This window comes from Lampris incognitus, chromosome 17 (assembly GCF_029633865.1).
Source record: "Lampris incognitus isolate fLamInc1 chromosome 17, fLamInc1.hap2, whole genome shotgun sequence".
NCBI classification, from domain to species: Eukaryota; Metazoa; Chordata; class Actinopteri; order Lampriformes; family Lampridae; genus Lampris; species Lampris incognitus.
This window is the reverse complement of record NC_079227.1, coordinates 29,790,419-29,812,447: the sequence shown is the minus strand read 5'-3', so window position 1 is coordinate 29,812,447 and position 22,029 is coordinate 29,790,419. Positions and strand designations below refer to the sequence as shown.

General features: G+C 44.3%; 1 protein-coding gene across 2 annotated transcripts in view; it reads left to right on the top strand.

Moving 5' to 3' along the window:
* The first annotated feature begins 356 nt into the window (after positions 1-356).
* Positions 357-22,029, top strand: part of spata20 (spermatogenesis associated 20) — a 61,522-nt gene continuing 39,849 nt past the window's right edge. For both annotated transcript variants that reach the window (XR_008811805.1, XM_056296938.1), the window contains exons 1-12: positions 357-610; positions 1,288-1,425; positions 1,505-1,569; positions 1,681-1,835; positions 2,404-2,547; positions 2,737-2,938; positions 3,153-3,283; positions 3,664-3,768; positions 4,307-4,381; positions 6,204-6,416; positions 9,123-9,315; positions 12,734-12,902. Coding sequence is in view for 1 of the 2 variants with exons in the window: in XM_056296938.1 (XP_056152913.1) it covers positions 402-610; positions 1,288-1,425; positions 1,505-1,569; positions 1,681-1,835; positions 2,404-2,547; positions 2,737-2,938; positions 3,153-3,283; positions 3,664-3,768; positions 4,307-4,381; positions 6,204-6,416; positions 9,123-9,315; positions 12,734-12,902 (1,799 nt within the window). In the remaining variant the exon portion in view is untranslated. The remainder of the gene's footprint in view (positions 611-1,287; positions 1,426-1,504; positions 1,570-1,680; positions 1,836-2,403; positions 2,548-2,736; positions 2,939-3,152; positions 3,284-3,663; positions 3,769-4,306; positions 4,382-6,203; positions 6,417-9,122; positions 9,316-12,733; positions 12,903-22,029) is intronic.

Genomic DNA, 22,029 nt, shown 5'->3' with positions numbered 1-22,029 from the left:
GTTAATTGGTCTTTGTTCTGAGGTGTGTTAACAAGTATGCCAGAGTCCCAACTGTTCATTTAAGTCATTAAGTCAAGTCAGTTTTATTTGTACAGCCCAATATCCCTAGATGCAACATCATTAGATGTACGCCCTGATCTTTTTAATCAAGAGGGTGTACATGAAGTTACGGAGGCTAATGTATTGGCTATTGTTGCAAAAAAAAAAAAATAACCCACCAGCCAAAAATCCCTTTAGTCGACGAGTGCGTTGACGACGCCGCAAATCCTCTTAGTCGTGGTATTTTAATAGCGCCATCGTGTGGCTACGTTGTGCAACTGCGATAAAGTAGAGTCGCTCTCCATCTGCCGGGTTAGTCTATCGCGACACATTAGTCAGCTTACACCGGGTAATGGATTAAAATGTTAACACTCGCATGGCGACGGACGGCATCAACTAATAGCCGGGCGGAGCCCGCTCGCTTGCTAAGTGTGGCGTTTCTCGGGGCAGAAAGTCGGCAGCAAACCCCGGGGTGCAGCGTCAGTGGACTGAGGCACAGCGTTACTATCCACACGCCATCCAGTTACCGGCGCCGGCTCCTGAAGCCCCCGGCGGCCCGCTACTGCTTCAGGTGAAACCGCGGCTTAGCTTGGCATGTTTAGCTAGCGTGTTTAGCATTCAGACTAGCTTAGCGTGAGCGTTTCGCAGGTAGCCGGACGGCCTTGCCGGCTAGTTGAGTACATAAAAGACTAACGCGTAACCAACGTTAATGGACGGCTGGTAGCGAGCGCACTTATACTGGCAGTTTTAGCTAGCACACCGAGGTTGGGTAAAACGTAACCAGCCGCTATTGAGGTTTTTCAGCCAGCTAACAATAATAAGCTTGTGACGGTCGCTTTCTCATACACGTATACGGTTGTTGCTCTTTTCGCAACTGTCTTCGTAGTTACTAAAGATATAGCACCGTAGCTAGCTGGCTGTACTTGGCGGCTAGCCTGCCCTGCTAATGAACGTTGTGTTGTTGACAGCTGGCAAGGTGGGCGGCTATGATTAATTGGCCGGAAGTGTGAAATGTGTTTGAACCAATGGGTTGCCTTTAGTGCGCAGTATGAATGGGCGATTGTGCGTGTTTTGTCAACATGCTGTCACGTCTTTGCGATGTAGTCGCAAGAAGTTGCCTAATCATGACTTGACACTTTGACTCTGTTGGCACATCCGCCTGTGCTCCCTTTTTCCTTTATAAGCTCATGGTGACTGACAAAATAACCCGAGTTGGGCCTCGTAGCTAATCGTGTGTTTGGTATCTAGTCCATCTGCTTGTCTGAGCATGGCATCAGGGAGCGAGGGGCCTGTCGTGCCGCCGTCCACCTCTAACGGACACAACAACAGGTTGATCAAGGAGAGGTCCCCCTACCTACTGCAGCATGCACACAACCCTGTTGACTGGTGAGTAAGTTTTGCCTGGAGACCAGGACTCACACTTACAGGCTGAGATTACATGTGCCCAATGTTTTCTTTCTGTAAGGTATCCTTGGGGACAAGATGCCTTTGACAAAGCCAAGAATGAAGACAAACCCATCTTCCTATCGGGTATTGTGATTTGATGGCATTTGGGCTCCTGTGTTAAAAATGTACTGAGTATTTTTTTTTTCAAGTTTAGCATCTCATTTACCTATGCATCTCTCTGCTTATCCTGTTTAGTGGGCTACTCAACATGTCACTGGTGCCATGTGATGGAGAGGGAGTCTTTTGAGGATGAGGAAATTGGCAGAATTCTTAGTGAGAACTTTGTCTGCATCAAAGTAGACCGTGAGGAGAGACCTGATGTGGACAAGGTCTATATGACCTTTGTACAGGTGTGTGTGTGTGTGTGTGTGTGTGTGTGTGTGTGTGTGTGTGTGTGTGTGTGTGTATGTACAGTTTTGTTTTTCTTTTTTTTTTTAAACCTGGTGATGTTGGTCACGTGGCTTGGGTCCTGGACTGTTCCGCTGGTGTCTGGACACTGCTTGGCATCCTGTGCATCATATTCTTCATAAATTTTATAAGTCCATTATAGTTGTCTTATCCTCTTTCAATGTTGTATTGTGTAAATTGAGTAAACACAACATCCATTGCACGTTGCCCGTCTTGGGAGAGAGATCCCTCCTCTGTTGCTCTCCCTGAGGTTTCTTCCTATTTTTTCTCCCTGTTAGAGGGGGCTTTTTTTTAGGGAGTTGTTCCTTATCCAATGAAAGGGTCTAAGGACAGGATGTTGTGTTGCTTTTAAGCCCACTGAGGCAAATTCGTAATTTGTGATATTGGACTATACAAATAAAATTGATTTGATTTGATTTTTTGCATCGTGTGTGTACTTCTATGCAGAGTCTCTTGCGAGTGATTGTCTTGATTTTTCCTTTCTGTTTACTCCTCATGGAATTTTCCCAGGCAACAAGTGGGGGTGGTGGATGGCCAATGAGTGTATGGTTGACACCTGACCTACGACCCTTCATTGGGGGCACCTACTTTCCTCCCAGGGACAGCGGGAGAAGACCTGGGCTCAAAACAATCCTCACCAAGATCTTGGAAAAGGTAACCAGGCCTCTCTGAAATGCTGCCAGATGTTTATGTCTGCGATATACCTAGCTATAGAAATTTCTGGTGTTTCTTGTCTACCAACTACAATGTGCGCTGCACATGCCACTGGGTGTTTCTCAGTCTCGGTCATCATTAATGTAATAAAGTGATTTAATATGTGATTGACATATGAACAACCTTCAGTGGCAGAATAATCGTGCTGCTTTGGAGTCCAGCGGGGAGAGAGTCCTAGAAGCCCTAAAGAAAGGGACAGCTGTTGCTGCAAAGCCAGGGGAGACCCCTCCCCTCGCCCCTGATGTGGCCAGTCGCTGCTTCCAGCAGTTGGCTCATTTGTATGAGGATGAGTATGGTGGCTTCAGGGTGGCCCCAAAGTTCCCCACGCCAGGTACACCACATCCAGACACGCTAATTCCCTTATTGGGCATCTCTCTTTCACCCCTGCTTGGTTTGTTTGAAAACTCATCGGTTGTCTAACTTTCCACCGCCTTGTTTTCTATGCCCCCCACACATTCATCCTTTTTCCCACCCTTCTGGTTTTTCCCTTCCACCTTTCTCATCGATTTCCTGTACCTCAACCCGCCCACACCCACCCTCCATAGTGAATCTAATGTTTTTGATGTCATACTGGGCTGTGAACCGCTCCACCTCAGAAGGGGCTGAAGCCCTCCAGATGACCCTACACACACTCCGTATGATGGCCCTAGGAGGCATACATGACCACGTGGCGCAGGTTAATGACCACACACTCAGACTATTACATGTTGCATTTTCCCATTAAGCTAATGCTTTTATCCAAGGCAACTTACAAGAGAATCAGCAAATAGCAGATATTGTAGTGTGTTAATACAAGTCATGTCATGGCAATAGTAATTATTTTAAGTTCAAATATTGAAAGTGCACAATAAATAGATCACTAACAGTAATGCAATTAAAGTGAGATTGAAAGATATTTGTTTATATTTATACACATATTCTGTGTGTACACATACGCATGAACTCGTATGCTTGATTAATCCGATTATTCCAATCTGTGGGGTTTTCTATATATCTATCTGTCTGGCTGCTAATCCATCTCATGACATAACTTTATGCTGACTCTTTCTCTCTCAGGGTTTTCATCGATACTCTACAGATTCCTCCTGGCATGTGCCCCACTTTGAGAAGATGCTGTATGACCAGGCTCAGCTGGCTGCAGCATATATAACTGGCTACCAGGTATGAGTGCATGTGTGTGTCTTATCCCTTTATCTGTCTGTGTATCTAGTCAGCCAGAACCATTGAAGTAAAACTAGAACACATCCATTTCCCTGTTTTGAGACCATCTGCAGTGGCAAAATTAAACAAACTTGTGTACGTGTGCGAGCGCCTCAGTTCCCTGTCTTTATCTCACACACACACACACACACGAGAACATGCTAGGCTCTTTAATTTGGTTGCGATAGTTTTTGTGATTTCCTCAAATGTAAATGTTTGGCTGGTTTGCCTTTTTGAATGGACAGAGTCTAAACAATCAGACGCAAAGAGACCTCTGTTAATTAGGCAACAAACATGCAGACACACGTACACGCACACGTGTATATACACTCACACACAAACACGCTAGTATTTAATGAGGGTACGGTAGCTACCTCAGCATTTGCAAGGGTTGCTACACTTTATTCACAAAATATAAATTATTCAGCAGTATTGTTATGATTATATTAAGGCTGAAGTATGGCTCCAAGCGGGTGATTTTTTTTTTTTTTTTGCACAGGTATCGGGTGAGCAATTCTTTGCTGATGTAGCCAGGGATATTCTACTCTATGTCTCCAGAGACCTGAGTGACAAGGTGAGCCATCTCCTTACTTGTTTGTGTGTGTGTCTGTGTCTGTGTGCATGCGCACATGTGTCTTAAAGATGGAGACGGAGTAGAGAGAGGGACAAACAAAGATATTAAAAGAGTGAAAGGCGGGGCGTCCGGGTAGTGTAGCGGTCTATTCCATTACCTACCAACATGGGAATTGCCAGTTCGAATCCCTGTGTTACTTCCGGCTTGGTTGGGCGTCCCTGCAGACATAATTGACCGTGTTTGCGGGTGGGAAGCCGGATGTGGGTGTGTGTCCTGGTCGCTTCACTTGCGCCTCCTGTGGTCGGTCTGGGCCGGTCTGTTTGGGGGGGAGGGGGAACTGGGGGAATTAGCGTGATCCTCCCACATGCTACGTTCCCCCCTGGTGAAACTCCTCACTGTCAGGTGAAAAGAAGCGGCTGTTGACTTCAAATGTATCGGAGGAGGCATATGGTAGTCTGCTGAGGGTGGAGCAGCGACCAGGATGGTTCGGAAGAGTGGGGTAATTGGCCAAGCACAATTGGGGAGAAAAAGGGGGAACCCCCCCCCCAAAAAAAGATGAAAGGCAACAGCTGTAGAGATTCTTCCATCCTGATTAGCCTGTTGTCACAACATTAATATGCGTGTATTCATAATGAGCTGTGTACTTTGCTGACAAAGCACACGCATTAATTACAGATCCCATCAGGAGATGATCACTGTGTGTGTATGCATACACATGTGCATGTGTATTGTGATAGGGCAAGGGTGGCACCCTTTGACAAATGGCCCCTTAAACCCTTGCTCTCTTCTCGGGGTCAACCTGTGTTGTTTCCACTACACGGGCAAGGCGGCCATTTTCTTTTGATTAATGAGTCAACAGTGCCGACTGAGGCACACAATTAAAACGACGCTCATTGTAATCATTATATTGTACAAGATTTATTATGTAATTATACTCTAATGAATTACGCTGTGAAGGCAATTTACCACCAGATACTATGGTATGTTTCTTTTGTGCCACGTTTGCCGGTGGGGTTTTTGCACAGCAAGGTAGAAGCTTGTAGTTCCCACCCTCACTTTTAAAACCAGCAGTGCATCCAGGAATAAGTGCATTAATGAATTGGAGATAGGATGCCCCTCTAGGGTATTTTTTTCCCCTTTTTACCCCGATTCAATTTTTAAGTCATTAACCAGCTCATAAACGTGCAAAAGCCAACACGTTGATGTTGGAGTTTTGATATTTGTTAGAAAACCAAAAATCTCCGAGCCACTCTCATCCCCTTTCATTGAAATGCACTGCCAGTGGTCTGCTCGCCCTTACTTTACATTTACATTACTTTAATTGTTATTGTAATTATCAAAGTATATATTACTTTAATTATTATTATAATTATTAAAGTAATTTACATTGGCTAGTTTGAATAAGAAACTCTATCTAGTTACTTCTAATCTATCACTTAGCAGTAACTTGCCAAAGTTATTGGGGAGGAGTGAACACAGATCCTGTGTAATTGAAGCCACACACTACTTTAACTGCCTTGCTCGAGGTCACGTAATCAGTACAGTACCTGAAATGAGCAGGAGCATCATTTCATTAGTATATCCTCCATGACCGGTTTCTCACCAGACCCAAATTCCCTAACTTTGGGGATTAGAGCCAGTGACCTTGCAGTCCCCCTTTTTTTAATGGAAAGACTATCTATAAATGCCTCATCTGCCCCCCCCCCCCCCCATAGCTCATATACAGGGCTTCATTTCAAACCAGCCAAATTATATAATGGTACATAATTAAATGTCAATCCTTCCTCACTTGCTCCCTTATCCTTTTCTTTCCGCGGTGCAGTCAGGTGGCTTTTACAGTGCGGAGGATGCTGACTCTGTCCCCGCGTCGGGCGGGCCAGAGAAGCGGGAGGGAGCTTTCTGCGTGTGGACGTCCTCAGAGGTGCGAGAGCTGCTGCCTGACATGGTAGAGGGGGCTACCCCTGGGACCACACAAGCAGACATCTTCATGCATCACTATGGGATCAAGGAGCAAGGCAATGTGGACCTGGAACAGGTGGGCAGTGTTGCGTTGCATTTGTATGCGTAGTAGTGGGCGATACGAACACATTTTATACCGTAATATTAGTAGAGTGTTTGGCAGTATATTCTCTGGCATGCATCGGTGTTTGTACAGAATACTTTTGATGTGTGTGGTACCATTCTAAGCATTACCAGAATAGAGAACATGCCACTTGAGTACGATATCGCCATTAAAAAGATGCTGTTCATGTCTTTATGCATGCTCAATAGTCCAGGTAAGAAAATCAATGAAAGTTGAATCAGTTCATCTGGGACCCAATGTGTATTGCGAGAAATGTTTCTTCATCACTCATCTACGTGACCTCTTCAGTCTAAACTGGCTGCAGGTATCCCCACCCTTATAAACAATACATTTGCGCAACAACCGAACCCAACGATCAGTTTCATATGCAAGTAAGCATGACTAGAGTTTCAATGGCCATGTGTACTATTCACAGAGGATTTGGGAATGTTTACAATCAAAGGAAGAAAAAAAAACCTTGCAAAGGGGCTGAATTTTGCTGTCACGCCAAGGCAAATCCCGCTAGTGGAGCTGATCACAGCCACGGAGTCAGTGATCCATAAAAACGACATAGCAGACCCAGAAGTGGAGCAACTGCGGATGAAAGTTTCAGCCTGCCTCAACAATGCGAAGGCGCTGCTGTCCAGCATGAGTAGAGATGAGAGGAAAGCTCTCACGACTCTCAGTAAGGACAATAACGTCATTATCCTTCCGACAGACAAAGGCCGATGCACTGTTGTATTAAACCAAACAGACTATCATGAGAAAGTTATGACGTTACTTAGCGACATGAATACCTATGAGCCCCTGAAACCAGATCCAGGCAGTGATTACAAGAAAAAGGTGATAGAGTGTCTGAAGCTGTTAGAACAGTACAATGCTATTAACAGAATTTTGTACCATAGATTATACCCAGGGGAAGCCACACCTAGTCTGTATGGGTTACCTAAGATACATAAACAGGATGTGCCATTACGGCCTATTGTTAGTATGATTAACTCAGTTTCTGGCATCTCTTCTTGACCCATTGGAAGGCAGTAATGAACAACACATTCATAACACTATGGATTTTGTGGACAAGGTGAGGGACATCATTATGGAGGGGGATGAAACAATGGTCTCTTATGATGTTACGTCTCTCTTCACGTGCATTCCTGTTGATGAAGCAGTGGAGGTGGTCCGTATGAAATTATAAAACGACCCTACCCTTAACAATAGGACCTCCCTTAACACGGACCAAGTGTGTCTGCACCTGAAGCTGTGTCTCCAGTCCACGTACTTAACATACAGGGGGCAGTAGTATAGACAGAGGCATGGGTGTGCTATAGGTTCCCCAGTCTCACCTGTAGTGGCCAACTTGTACATGGAGGAAGTGGAAAAGAGGGCTCTGATGTCCTATCCAGGGACATCACCTAGCCATTGGTTCAGATTAGTGGACGACACCTGGGTTAAAATTAAATCTCAGGATGTACCACAGTTCACCAACCACATTAGCTCTGTGAACAACCACATCAAGTTCCCCAGCGAGGATGTGGAAAATGACAGGTTAGCCTTCTTAGACTGTGAAATTGCAATTGGTGATGGGGGACATTTAAGGTTTGACTCTCATCATCCACTGGAGTACAAATTAGGAGTCATAAGGACGCTGTACCACCGAGCTGACAACGTTTCCACCGACACAGCGGCCGGGGAAGGGGAGAAATCCCACATTAAACAGGCCCTGGTTAAGTGTGGTTATCCCAACTCTGCGTTTGACAAAGCCAGTAAGATGCCCAAACAGTGCACCAGCCGATCGAAGCGAGAAGGACAACGGCTGCCTAAACGTAAACCAGTGGTGATTCCATATGTGGCGGGAGTGTCCGAAAAGTTGAGACGCGTATTTTCCAAACACGATGAAATTTTTCTCAGTTGCTTTCAAACCCCAAAACACGCTGCGCCAGAAGTTGGTCCACCCTAAGGATCGGGTCCCCCGGCACAAACGGAGCAATATGGTGTACGCTGTTAAGTACCAGGAGGATTGCCGTGACTTGTACATCAGAGAAACTAAACAGACGCTGGCCAAGAGGATGGCACAACACAGGACAGCTAACGCATCAGGCCAGGACTGCGCAGTATACGCCATCTACAGGCCAGTGGCCACTCTTTCTAGATGAGGATATGCACATCCCTGATAGGGAGGAGCGCTGGTTTGAATGGGAGGCCATCTATGTGAAGAGGGAATGACCATCCCTGAACCGGGGGGGGGGGGGGGGCTAAGAGTACCTCTGTTGCCATCGTACAAACTGTGATTGCAAACATTCCCAAATCCTCTGTGAATAGTACACATGGCCACTGTTACACTCTAGTTAATGGCCACGTCTATTTGCATATGAAACTGGTCGTTGGTGTTCGGTCGTTATGCCACTGTATTGTTTATAAGGGTGGGGATACCTGCAGTCAGCTGAGACTGAAGAGGTCACTTAGATGAGTGATGACATTTTTCTCTCAATAAATGTTGTCGAGATGAACTGATTCAGCTTTCTTTGATGCTGTTATGGGTTTGTGCGTACAATAACTGAGTTTATTCTGATTATCAGACTTAGACATTTGAATTTTGCCGTAGACCTCCAACTTGCTCCAAGTTTGGGGAATCAGTTCGTTTCCGTGAACACGTCCTCCTTTCATTTTGCATGTCGCCAGGATCCCCATGGGGAGCTCCAGGGCCAGAACGTGCTCATCGTGCGTTACTCTGTAGAGCTGATCGCAGCACGCTTCGACATAAGCGTAGAGAAAGTTAATGACCTACTGGCCTCTGCCAGAACCAAGTTGGCGGAAGTGAGGAAGAGCCGGCCACGCCCACATCTGGACACCAAGATGCTGGCCTCCTGGAATGGTAAGTGTTTAATGGGATTAAGCTTTCACCATAATTACACTCTTGTTTTTTCTTTTTCTGATCTGGCCCTTCCTGGTGCATCCTCAAATCAAGTCTTGTAAATAGATCTTAAAGCTTAATCCATCAAACACAGGGCTCCAGACTGCGACCGATGACCTTTTTTTTTTCCAAGGAGAAAATGTGGCTTTTTTCAAAGGTAGCACCAGTACGACTGCACAATTAATGGACATTTAGAAGAAGAAAAAAAATTATTTTTTCGCTGTCTGGTTGAAATGGTTCAGGTCTGATTGTGACTTATGAACGTCCACTATAAATCTAGTCACTCATAGGCGGCAGGTGAGGTTGAGTATGGGAAAGGCTATAATTTGACCAACTATCATACTTGTTTTAACAACCACAAAGGAAAACGTTTTTTATGTTCATAACAGTATTTTTTTACACTGACCACAAACAGTAACTCACAGCTAATAATGCAACACAATAAAAGTAGGCCGACTACTCAAGTTACATGCATAGGCATATCGGAAAATGGGCTGGTATTTAATGGCTGTGGCAGGTGGTTAGAAATTCAGCTTTGACCATCCCACACATTTAAAAGCAAGCCTTATTTACATTAGCTAATGCCAGTACTGTTTTGGTTGTTTCTATAACAGTTGTAACCAAGCTAATATAGGTCATCATAATGTTTATTATTATTAAGGGCTTCAGAATGTGACCAAAATGGTCGCATACAGTGCATCCGGAAAGCATTCACACCCCTTCACTTTCCCCACATTTTGTTATGTTACAGCCTTACTTCAAAATGGATTAAATTCCTTTTTTTCTCATCAATCTACATACAATACCCCATAATGACAAAACGAAAAAGGTTTTGTAGAAATGTTTGCAAATTTATTAAAAATAAAAAACTGAAATATTGCATGTACATAAGTATTCACACCCTTTACTCAGTACTTGGTTGAGGCACCCTTGGCAGTGATTACAGCCTCAAGTCTTCTTGGGTATGAAGCTACAAGCTTGGCACACCTATATTTGGGGTATTTCTCCCATTCTTCTCTGCAGATCCTCTCGAGCTTTGTAAGGTTAGATGGGGAGCGTCGCTGCACAGTTATTTTCAGGTCTTTCCAGAGATGTTCAATGGGGTTCAAGTCTGGGCTCCGGCTGGGCCACTCAAGGACATTCACAGACTTGTCCCAAAGCCACTCCTTCGTTGTCTTGGCTGTGTGCTTAGGGTCGTTGTCGTGTTGAAAGGTAAACCTTCGCCCCAGTCTGAGGTCCTAAGCGCTCTGGAGCAGGTTTTCATCAAGGATCTCTCTGTACTTGGCTCCATTCATCTTTCCCTCAATCCTGACTAGTCTCCCAGTTCCTGCCACTGAAAAACATCCCCACAGCATGATGCTGCCATCACCATGCTTCACTGTAGGGATGGTATTAGCAAGGTGATGAGATGTGCCTGGTTTCCTCCAGACGTGACATTTGGCATTCAGGCCAAAGAATTCAATCTTGGTTTCATCAGACCAGAGAATCTTGTTTCTCATGGTCTGAGAGTCTTTTAGGTGCTTTCTGGCAAACTCCAAGCAGGCTGTCATGTGCCTTTTACTGAGCGGAGGTTTCTGTCTGGCCACTCTACCATAAAGGCCTGACTGGTGGAGTGCTGCAGAGATGGTTGTCCTTCTGGAAGGTTCTCCCATCTCCACAGAGGAACACTGGAACTCTGTCAGAGTGACCATCGGGTTCTTGGTCACCTCCCTGACCAAGGTCCTTCTCCCCCGATTGCTCAGTTTGGCTGGGCGGCCAGCTCTAGGAAGAGTCCTGGTGGATCCAAACTTCTTCCATTTACAAATGACGGAGACCGCTGTGCTCTTCGAGACCTTCAAAGCTGTAGAATTTTTTTTGTACCCTTCCCCAGATCTGTGCCTCGATACAATCCTGTCTCGGAGGTCCACAGACCATTCCTTTGACTTCATGGCTTGGTTTCTGCTCTGACATGCACTGTCAACAGTGGGAACTTATGTAGACAGGTGTGTGCCTTTCCAAATCATGTCCAATCAGTTGAATCTACTACAGGTGGACTCAAATCAAGATGTAGAAACATCTCAAGGGTGATCAGTGGAAACAGGATGAACCTGAGCTCAATTTTGAGTGTCATAGCAAAGGGTGTGAATACTTATGTTCATGCAATATTTCAGTTTTTTATTTTTAATAAATTCTAGAAAACCTTTTTCACTTTGTTAATATGGGGTACTGTGTGTAGATTGATGAGAAAAAAAAGGAATTTAATCCATTTTGGAATAAGGCTGTAACATGACAAAATGTGGGGAAAGTGAAGGGGTGTGAATACTTTCCGGGTGCACTGTATATTGAAAGCGTGCTAGTTAAAATTTCACACATTTGCGACTGACTGCACGAATGCCAGATTGGGCAGCACTTAGAGGGTGGCACAGCTCACAATGCCCCCACTGTTCCACCGGCAATTACACCAGGGGTACAGAGATCAACTGGCACTTTTGTTGAATTCATATCAAATAGAAGTCGAAGAACCGCCGGCTGACTGCATACAGGATAGCAATCCCCCCACTATGCAAATTAAGACAACTATTAATACCATGTTTTTACCAAAAAAAAAAGGGGGGGGGGTGCGACCAAATCATCTACTGGTGCAACCAATTGAGAAGGTTGGTCGCACCAGTACTACCAGTGGAAAAGTTAGTCTGGAGCCCTGAAACAGATCACACTGTAGGACAAAACTTGGAATAAAGCCAATTGTCTGTATCAGAAGAGCTCACTCAGCATCACTCTCCCCACTGATGTTGTGTGACGCACCCCCCTCCCCCTATCATTGCTTGTTTCACACATTCTATCAAATGTGATTAATTGCAACAACAAAAAGCACACCAGATGGACGCACACTAAAGCTCACATTTACACACAAATGCTCCTCCCCAGGCTGGTGCCTCAAGACGGAGTGTGTTAGCCAGGTAATGAAGTGCTGCGATCCTAGGAAGTTTCCAATTTGAAGCAAGAGCAGTCCCAATCACACACCCCCCCCCCCCCGTCCCCCGCCACTAATGAAGAAACCCCTCCATTAATCACCTGTATTCCACAGCGGCACTTTGAAGACCAGCTCATTTGCTCACCAGGCTTTGATACACTACATGAAAGCGGGATAGAGGAAAGAGGGAGGGACATATGGATAGAAGGAGGAGAGAGAGAGAGAGAGAGAGAGAGAGAAAAAGAGACTGGCTGGGAAGCTTCAAAGTGTGGAAGGGATAACCAGGCTGGGACTGCAGTGCCACCTCATATTGCTAGCCCAGAGGGAGAGGAAAGGAAAAGATAATGTTGAACCAAAGTAACCCTTCTTTTCTGCTTGTTATAAAGCCATTTCTATATACACCCCTCTCTCCACACCTTCCTTTAGGCCTGATGCTTTCCGGCTACGCTCGCGTTGGGGCTGTACTGGGGGATAAGGCGCTGCTGGAGAGGGCAGTGCAGGCCGCCAACTTCCTAAAGGAGCACCTGTGGGACGCTGAACGGCAGAGCATCCTCAGATCCTGTTACCGCAGCGACGACATGGAAGTGGAACAGATGTAAGCAGAGAGAGTGAGAAAATGTCACTCAAATTTTGAAAGGGTGTTTAAAATGTGCTTAACAAGAATTGAAGCAAATAGTTAACCAGTAAAGGGGCAATCAACCACCTGAAGCTGAGGTCACTGATAAACAGAAAAATCCCCGGGCTTTTCTCTCTACAGCGAATAGAAGGTTGACTTTGTTAGCACATTTGCAGAATCCAGAGTGAATTGTTGAGCAGTTAGTCACTCGTGGTCTACATGTTTATGCTCAGACAAATGAGTGTCTGTGCAGAAAGTCAGTCTCCTAATGTACTGGCAGTAAAGCTCTCCGTGAGCATGATTGTCAACAAATCTCCATGAAGTAGGCTAAGAATGTTCTGTTAGCAACACACACACACACACACTCTTGTGCATACGCCACAAACATGCAACAACACTCATCCTCTCCAGGTGTTGCTGTTCTGTTGCCATGGCCAGACCTGTGCCCTACTTAGTATGAGTGAGTGAAAAAGCCACAGAATCAGCAGGAAAGTATGCCAGGAGTCCCATAACACACATGGTAAAACAAACACACACACAAATTTCAGCACTCACACAGAATTTCGCTTGTTTAAACACACTGACCTTGTTCCACAGCTCCCCCTTTATTCATACTGGTCAGATTCACCATGGTGTCAGCAGTGAGAGTGCTTACCAAGGCCCTTTTTTCCAGTGCCTGTTTTGGTTCTGTGTGTGGGTAAATTACTCTATCATGCCAGGTCCATATGGGCTGTGATGAGCTAATTTGTTTGGAGAAATGGTTGGTGCTGTGACTAACTGGGTTAATAGGCAGCAGAGGTGTTGAGCAGTTAGTCCCATATATATATGTGTGTGTGTGTGTGTGTGTGTGTGTGTGTGTGTGTGTGTGTATATATTTATGTATATGTGTGTGTGTGTGTGTGTGTGTGTGTATATATATATATATATATATATATATACCCCCCATTGCCCACGGTTGTCACTGGCTGATTTAAAGTACTACCTCCACCTTCAGGGTATGGGGAAAGGGCTTGAAAATAATAATGTGGAGACCTTAGAAAGGCCACAGGGAAACTTTAATGTTGTTGATGTCCGTGTTATAGACACACACTGTGCGTATTTGCGCTATGTGTCGTGGACAACTAAACCCTATGGCAATGCCACCAGTCTCCCAAGATGCCCGTTATCCTTAGTTGGTATCTCATCTGATTGCTATGTAATAGCTCAGCTGTCATGACAGCCTAACAAAAAAATCTGTTGGTAGGGATGAGGATGTAGCCCCGTACGATCTGCCTTTCAGTAAATCCTGTTTTTTCTGCTGGACCGGCTGGCAGGCCAGTCCTATGCAAATGTTGCCGAGTGATCATGTTTAGAGTGACCGACTGACTGACTGATCATGTTTGTCACGATTGGGCCATTGGATCAGGTGATCGACGTCACTGAAGTTACACGATTGCTTGGCAGATAGATATCGCACACTAACGAACAAACTATATCGCTGGATACTACTGAAACGCTAAGAACGGAAATATTTGCTGCTCTTTCCATATCTGGTTACGCACTGTAACAGTCCAGCATCGAACAGAGTAGGCATGAAAACAGTCTCCGTGCGCCAAGAAGGATGAGGGAGAGCGCATAGTTAAAGCACCCCAAATAACAATCACTCTGACAAAACACTCAACACAGAGCGAGTCTTAGTAAAATGAGAGACATCCGCAGATAGAAACAGATGGGGGGGGGGTTAACAGATAATTGGAATTGTTATAATTATCTCCCCCAGTTGGTAGATACAGGATCTTGCGTTTGGTTGTGTGTGTGTCTGTCTGCAGCTAATCTCGCATACTACTGGACCTATCAGCCTATTATATTTTGTGCACAGTTGATCAAAAACCTCTCGTGGTTGTGGTGATTCAAAACCTTTGTTCTCACTACCACTGCTCTCTCTCCATTCACTCTCTAGCTTATTGACCAACTCTTATCTCCATCACTGCCTGATCTGAGTCAACCTGAGATGTGAGTCGCGCATGCACACGCATGCGCATGATTGACTCAGATCGGTGCTGTGGCAGTGTCAAGACATGTATTCAGGTATGAGTCTTGAAAATAAACGAGAAGTTGATCGTATTTTGCAAGTTAGCAAATCATTCACTGCTGATCTCAGCACAGGAGAGCTGGAGGAACACTGGATGAACCAAAATTAATAACCTCTGTCTTACACTCACGCTTGCACGACTCGCATCTATGGTTGACTCAGATCAGGCAGCGACATGATCAAAAGTTATTAAAAGAATTTTGATAATCCAAAAAATGCGAACGTTATAAAGGAACAACTTCCCCTAGGTTGCAGTCAAAACAGGAAGTGTTGCATATTCTTGTCTGCCCAATCTTAGTCAACCATAGATGTGAGTCGCACACGCACAAGCATAAGCAGTTTACCCAGCTTCATTATATTATGAAAATGCCGACAGGATTACGGTTAGACCAAAATGGTCACATAACAAACCTCTTCTTTTTGGAAAATGCAAGTTCATATTACTTGCATTTGACTTGATCACATTCATGAGAGGGTCTGCCTAGGAGGCTTTGCATCCACAGACTGACAGGCAAAACATTTTTATGAGGTTGATTTTTTTTTTTAGCTTGAGTGCTGCATATAACCCCCCCATGTATCCCCTTCAATCGGCTTGGGCACTGCGAAAAAGTCTTATAATGGCAGGAAAAACACTGTTTTTCTGTCTGTGTGTGTATGTGTGTGTGTGTGTGTGTGTCTGTCCGCTGCTAATCTCGCATACGACTGGGCTTGTCACCCTAATATTTTTTTTGTGCAGTTATGACTGTATGATCAAGGACGGTGAAAGCCTTTGGATTTGTGAGGAGAAGCTAATGCTATAGGGCATCTTAATACTTCTGGTTTCCAGCTGACAGTTTGTTTGTTTGTTGCTCTGCTTAATTTTAACTTTTAATAACTTTAAATGACTCATAACTTTGTTTTGGATTTTTTTTTTCCCTCTTTTTCCTCCCCAATTTTTTTTTCTCCCAATTATACTTGGCCAATTACCCCACTCTTCTGAGCCATCCCGGTCACTGCTCCACCCCATCTGCCGAGCCAGGTAGGGCTACAGACTACCACATACCTCCTCCGATACATGTGGAGTCGCCAGCTGCTTCTTTTCACCTGACAGTGAGGAGTTTCGCCAGGGGGACGTAGTGCATGGGAGGATCACGCTTTTCTCCCCAGTTCCCCTTCCCCCCTGAACAGGCACCCCGACCAACTACAGGAGGTGCTACTGCAATGACCAGGACACATACCCACATCCGGCTTCCCACCCGCAGACATGGCCAATTGTGTCTGTAGGAACACCCAACCAAGCCAGAGGTAACAACGGGATTCGAACCGGCAATCCCCGTGTTAGTAGGCAACGGAATAGACCGCTACGCTACCTAGGCACCCCATATGTCATAACCTTTGACAACTCCTTGGGACCATTGGATTATTTTGATTGATTTTATGGTGTGCCTCTATTATTATTTTATGGATTTTATTCAATCATCGACTCTTGCACAGACTCTATCGCACTGAAGCCTCTGATTCTGTTGTGCTGTGGCTGTATGTGCCTTGTTTCTAGCCTGTGGCTAAGCTAACCAAACAAATATGCCAACTTTGCCCTGTGAGAACTGTGTGCTACTCAAGAAAGCAAACTGAAAGATCACTGACCTTGAAGGGGATGTTTGACAACTTTCTGATGAACTCCATAAGAAAGACTCCCTTTTGACCAGCTTCATGGACATGGCTTCTGGCCAGTCCAAACGGATTGCAACCATCCAGGACACAGTTCTGTGGGACCCCTCCACTTTTCCACAAATTTCCTCCTGCTCGGCACCTAACCACCAGTCATCCTGGGCCAAAGTGGTAGTCCACAGTCACAAGAGAGACTAAGACGGAGTTGCCTCAGCCCCTCGCCTAAGCCTGTCCAACCGCTACGTGACCCTGTCTAATGACACTCTGGTTGACCCAGCTGATGTTTCTGTGGTCCCGACGCATCCCAATCTGGACCCCTCTGCGAAAATGGCACCTGCTGATACTGCAGCTTCCCCTAGCAGCATTCAGGTGGCTCACCATCCCACGGTGAAGCCAAAACAACAGCCCTCATCCTGGATAATGACCTCCCCTGCCCGTCATGAGATCCTGAAAGAGGCCATAATTAGACGCTCTCGAAGTCTTCCTTGCCCTGAGCTGGCAGAAAAATCCATTCTCAGAGTTCATGTCGCTGCCTCACCACAACACTTGCTTGATTGGCCACCCCATCCCCAGTCGGTGATTTCAAAACACACTGTGGATCGTGTACTCTCCTGCCATGAGAACCCACAGCCGACATCTCCTCATCCCCTTTTCACCGCAGCCATATTAATTGTTGGGGTTTCCATAATCAGGAACATCCTTTTTTTCAATGCAGCCATGCACTGTTTCCCTGGAGCCACGGCCCCTGATATCCTGGATAAGCTCACGGGGCTGCTGCTCTCACTCCCGTCCTCCACTAATTGAGCGATTGTTCATGTGGGGAAAAATGATGCAGCTCATCAGCAGTCTGAATTAACCAAAAAGGATTTTAATTTTTTTTTTTTAAGTACTTGTGGAAAATCTGTTTTTATTTCTGGTCCTATTTGACACTGGGCTGTGGAGCAGGGTGTTTCAGCAGAATCCTCAGCCTCCACCTGTGGCTCAACTTTGCCTGCAGAGCTCACAATATAGGTTTTATTGATCATTTTAATCTGTTTTGGGATCGTTTCTCCCCCTTCAGAACTGATGGAGTCCACCCCAACAGGCTGGGTAGCCAAATGCTAGCGGCCAACCTGCAGCATGCCTTAAAGTCCTGTCAACGTGATTGACTGTTTACATCCCACACTTCCCTCCTGGAGCCTCCATTTTTGCCTATGGTGGCACCCCACAGTACTGTTCTGTCCACTAGCTCCCCCCACTGACCTCATCTGTCATTAACCCTTTCACTGGGAGTTTTCCCCGTACAGACTAATATTAGGCACCGGGCCTCTCATCCACATGGCATATCTAATAGTAGAAACAATAACAACCTAATATCTGGAGCAAATATCTGCAACTTACATCCTATTTGCTGTATTCCCATTGTTTTTCACTCTGCTTTGATATCAAACAAATTTGGCCTCTTGAATGTGAGATTTCTTGGTAATAAGTCCTTTATCATTAATGATTTTATTGTTTCTAATAATCTGGACTTTTTTACGATTACTGAGACATGGGTGTCCCCAGGGGACACTGTTCTCACTTATTTGTAAATAAGGTGGAGAATATCAGGTCCCAGCCTGGCCTTTGCATTCTTTCCATTCCCCCTATTAATTCTCCCTCTTTTGCCCAGTTTCAACCCATTACAATTTCAGTGTTAGAGAGTATAGTCCCCAATATGAACTCCTCCTGTATCTTAGACATCATCCCCACTAAGCTGCTCAAGGAGGACTTTTCCACTGTTAGCCCAATTATTCTTCAAATTCTTAATAGTTCTCTGGCCTCTGGTTCTTTTCCAGACAGTTTTAAGCATGCTATTGTTCACCCATTGCTTAAGAAACCTAATTTGGATTCCCTGTCCTTATGTAACTACAGATCAATCTCCAAATTGTCTTTTTATCTAAGGTTCTGGAGGAAGTAATTTCATCTCAATTGATATCTTTTATTAACACTAATAGTGTTTTTAACAGTTTTCAGTCTGGTTTTAGAGCACTTCATAGTACCGAGACAGCTCCAGTTAAGGTTACTAAAATGACCTACTGCTAACTGTAAACAGAGGTGACTGCTCGATTTTAGTTCTTTTAGACTTAATTGCTGCCTTTGACTCAGTTGATCACAGTATCCTCTTACATCGCTTAGAGACTTGGATAGGCATCAAGGGCTCAGCTCTTGGTTTATTATGCTCTTACCTCTCCAACAGAACTTTTGCTGTTGTTCTGGGTAACTCTACTTCCTCGATGGCTCAGTTGAGTTGTGGTGTCCCTCAAGGTGCAGTTCTTGGCACCCTTCTGTTTTCTATATACATGCTGCCTCTTGGCCAGGTTATTCAAAGTCATGATGTGTATTACCATTTTTATGCTGACGACACTCAGTTATACATGCCACTAAAACCCACAGAGCCTAGCAGCCTAGCAAGTCTCAAAATTTGCCTCTCTGACATTAAATCCTGAATGTCCCAAAATGTTCTTAAATTTAATGATGTTATGTCTGAAGTCATTCTGCTCAGTCCCCCAAATTCCATCAACCGTTTTGGTACTAATCTTGGTGGTCTGTCAAATAGTCTTAAGCAGGCTGCTATGAATCTTGGGGAAATATTTGATGCTAACCTCGGTTTTGATGCTAAAATAAAACATGTTCAGTCGTGTTTTCTTCAGCTCAAAGTAATCAAGGTCATCTCTAAAATTAGGTCATTTTTATCAATTGCTGATCTACAAAAAGTTGTACATGCGTTTATCTATTCTCGGCTTGTTTATTGCAATGCACTTTACTCTGGTATCAGCAAGAGCTCCCTCCACCATCTACAGTTGGTACAAAATGCTGCTGTTCGGCTCATTACTGGTACAAAGAGGCATGACCTTATCACTCCTGTGCTTGCCTCCCTAGACTGGCTCCCTGGTAGATTTCGAATTGATTTAAATTTTTATTGCTCACTTTTAAGACCTTAAACAGTCTTGTTCCTACATACATTTCCGATTTATTGACCTGGTATATGCCCTCTTGACCATTAAGTTCCGCAGATGGAGCCCTTCTGGTTATTCCCAGGTCACGGTTTGTCACAAAGGGTAATGGGGCGTTTGCTGTTAGAGCCCCCACATCTCTTCCTGTTGAACTCAGACAAACTTAAGTCTCTAACGTTTTTTAAATCTCGTCTTAAGTTTTAAAACTTTTCTCTTTGTGAAAGCTTTTGTAAATGTTTGGTATTTGTTTTTATTTATTTATACTGTATTTATTTTTACTCCTACTTATTTGGTCTTATTCTTATTTTTACCTTGTCTTGTTTTATTTCTTTGTAAAACACTTTGGAACATTGTTTTAGAAAAGTGCTATATGAATAAAAGATATTATTATTATTACTATCGTTATTATCATTATTATTATAGGGACCTCTCGTGGTTGTGGATATTCAAAACCTTTGACAAACCTGTTTTATACTGCAATTAAGTGCTAACGCCTCAGAAGGTTTTTTGCCAAAGTCTGAGCACCAGAGAAGGGGAGATATGCCTGGCGGAGAGCTGCACTCCACTAATTACAATTACATTAAGTTCGCCTTCAAATCAAACATCTCAAGATATGCGTGGAACGTATTTTTCTTTCAACTGCATTTATACATATTTTTTTTTTAATTGTAACTAGAACATTGCTTTCTTCAGTACACTTTAACAACAAATAATACTGGGACCACTATGGGAATTGCAGATGAACATTTAATATTCAGGAATTCATATTATAGCTACTACTACTACTGACTATCCCTGTAACAAATTGGCCACAATTTTGAACATTGACCAAACACGGTCCAATTATATACTGGGTTTTAACCTAGTCTTGTTTTGTTTCTATGTACAGTATGCACCACTCAATCTCTGCAAGTCATTATTTTCGTTGTATACCAGGATTTTACTTGTTGAAAACAAAAATGATTCATGTTAAAATGCCACAATAATAATGGTTAAGTATTTAAAACCAACACTAAAACACCATGATCATTGTGAAATTCCAATTATATATCCAGCATGTCGTAAATCCCGTCCACTACTCGTCCACTTATGCACTTGCCAGTGATTAAATAGCAAAATAATGATGACGCTAACAATGATAATAATAATAAAAATAATAATGAAATAAGGCCTTTACCCAGAAAGATTTCTAAGATTTTGGTGTTTTTTTTGGTATTTGGATTGTCTCTTGGGTCAGCTGGGGAGTTAGTTGGCATTTTCATCCCAAAATATAAAATTGTCAGAGAACTTTTAAATTGGCGACATTTTGACTTTTTCCTCCAAAAATGTAGACCTGCAGAGTGCTGATCCTGGTTAATATGATTTTTGCCAACGGATCATGGCATATTCTGTTTTCTCTTCTTTCTCACTGTACACTGAGCTGGCAAGCCTCAGAATGCAGCATTTTTGCTCCCTATAAGAAGAGGCTGTGATGGACATCAGTCAATCAATCAAGTTGCATTTTATATAGTGCTTTTCTAGCTGCAACAGCCACTCAAAGCACTTTACAATTAATTCACCAATGATACCATAGCCTATCCCATTAAAAGATCAATAGACATCCATTTTATGAGGTATCTGAACATGAATACCAAGTATAGTGTAGCATTTCTTCACAGTGGACATAAGAAATGAGAGGCAGTGAAAGCCATAGAGAAAGTAGGATGTTAAATTTTAGCCTTCCAGAAGTTGGCCAGTACAATTAAATGAGAGATACAGGAATGTATGAGACAAAGTATTTTAGTCTCCACATTGCTCCAGGAAAACACCCACGGCACTGTCTCCAGATTAACGAGTCCAGCGGGGAAATCTCTCTGCTTGTTTTGCTGTCTTCTCTGTTTTCGTTCACACTTAATACATAAATACATACATACATACAAACACATTTTCTCTTTGTCTCTTTGTCTCTGTACTCCCCTCCTGTACACACATACATCATCATCAGCGGTCACTTGGGATCGAGTATGACTGTCCTCTCTCTGGGTCCCTCTGGGTCCTCAGGTGGGCCGATCCTGGAGCCGCATAATAGCCTGTGCATGACAGCTTTTTACGTAGAGTGGCTGATGCACCTGCCGCCACCACACGGTCCTTTGCAGGGGGTGGCCAGAGTCCAATGGCGTGCAGAATCAAGACGATTGGGGGCCACCCTCTGTTGCAGCCCTCATCCGCCTTCACTGCCATTGTGACCTGGAGACATCTTCCGCCGGTTCCGCCATTGAGGCCTTTGTTGGATCGCGCTTCATCTGGAACCTCCCCCTTGACCTATCCACCTTGGGTGACCCTACCAGGAGCCAGGCTCTGGACGGCATAGCACTTATCATTGGTACACACAGGCTCCTCCACCACGGCAAGGTGGCGATCCAGGAGAACACAC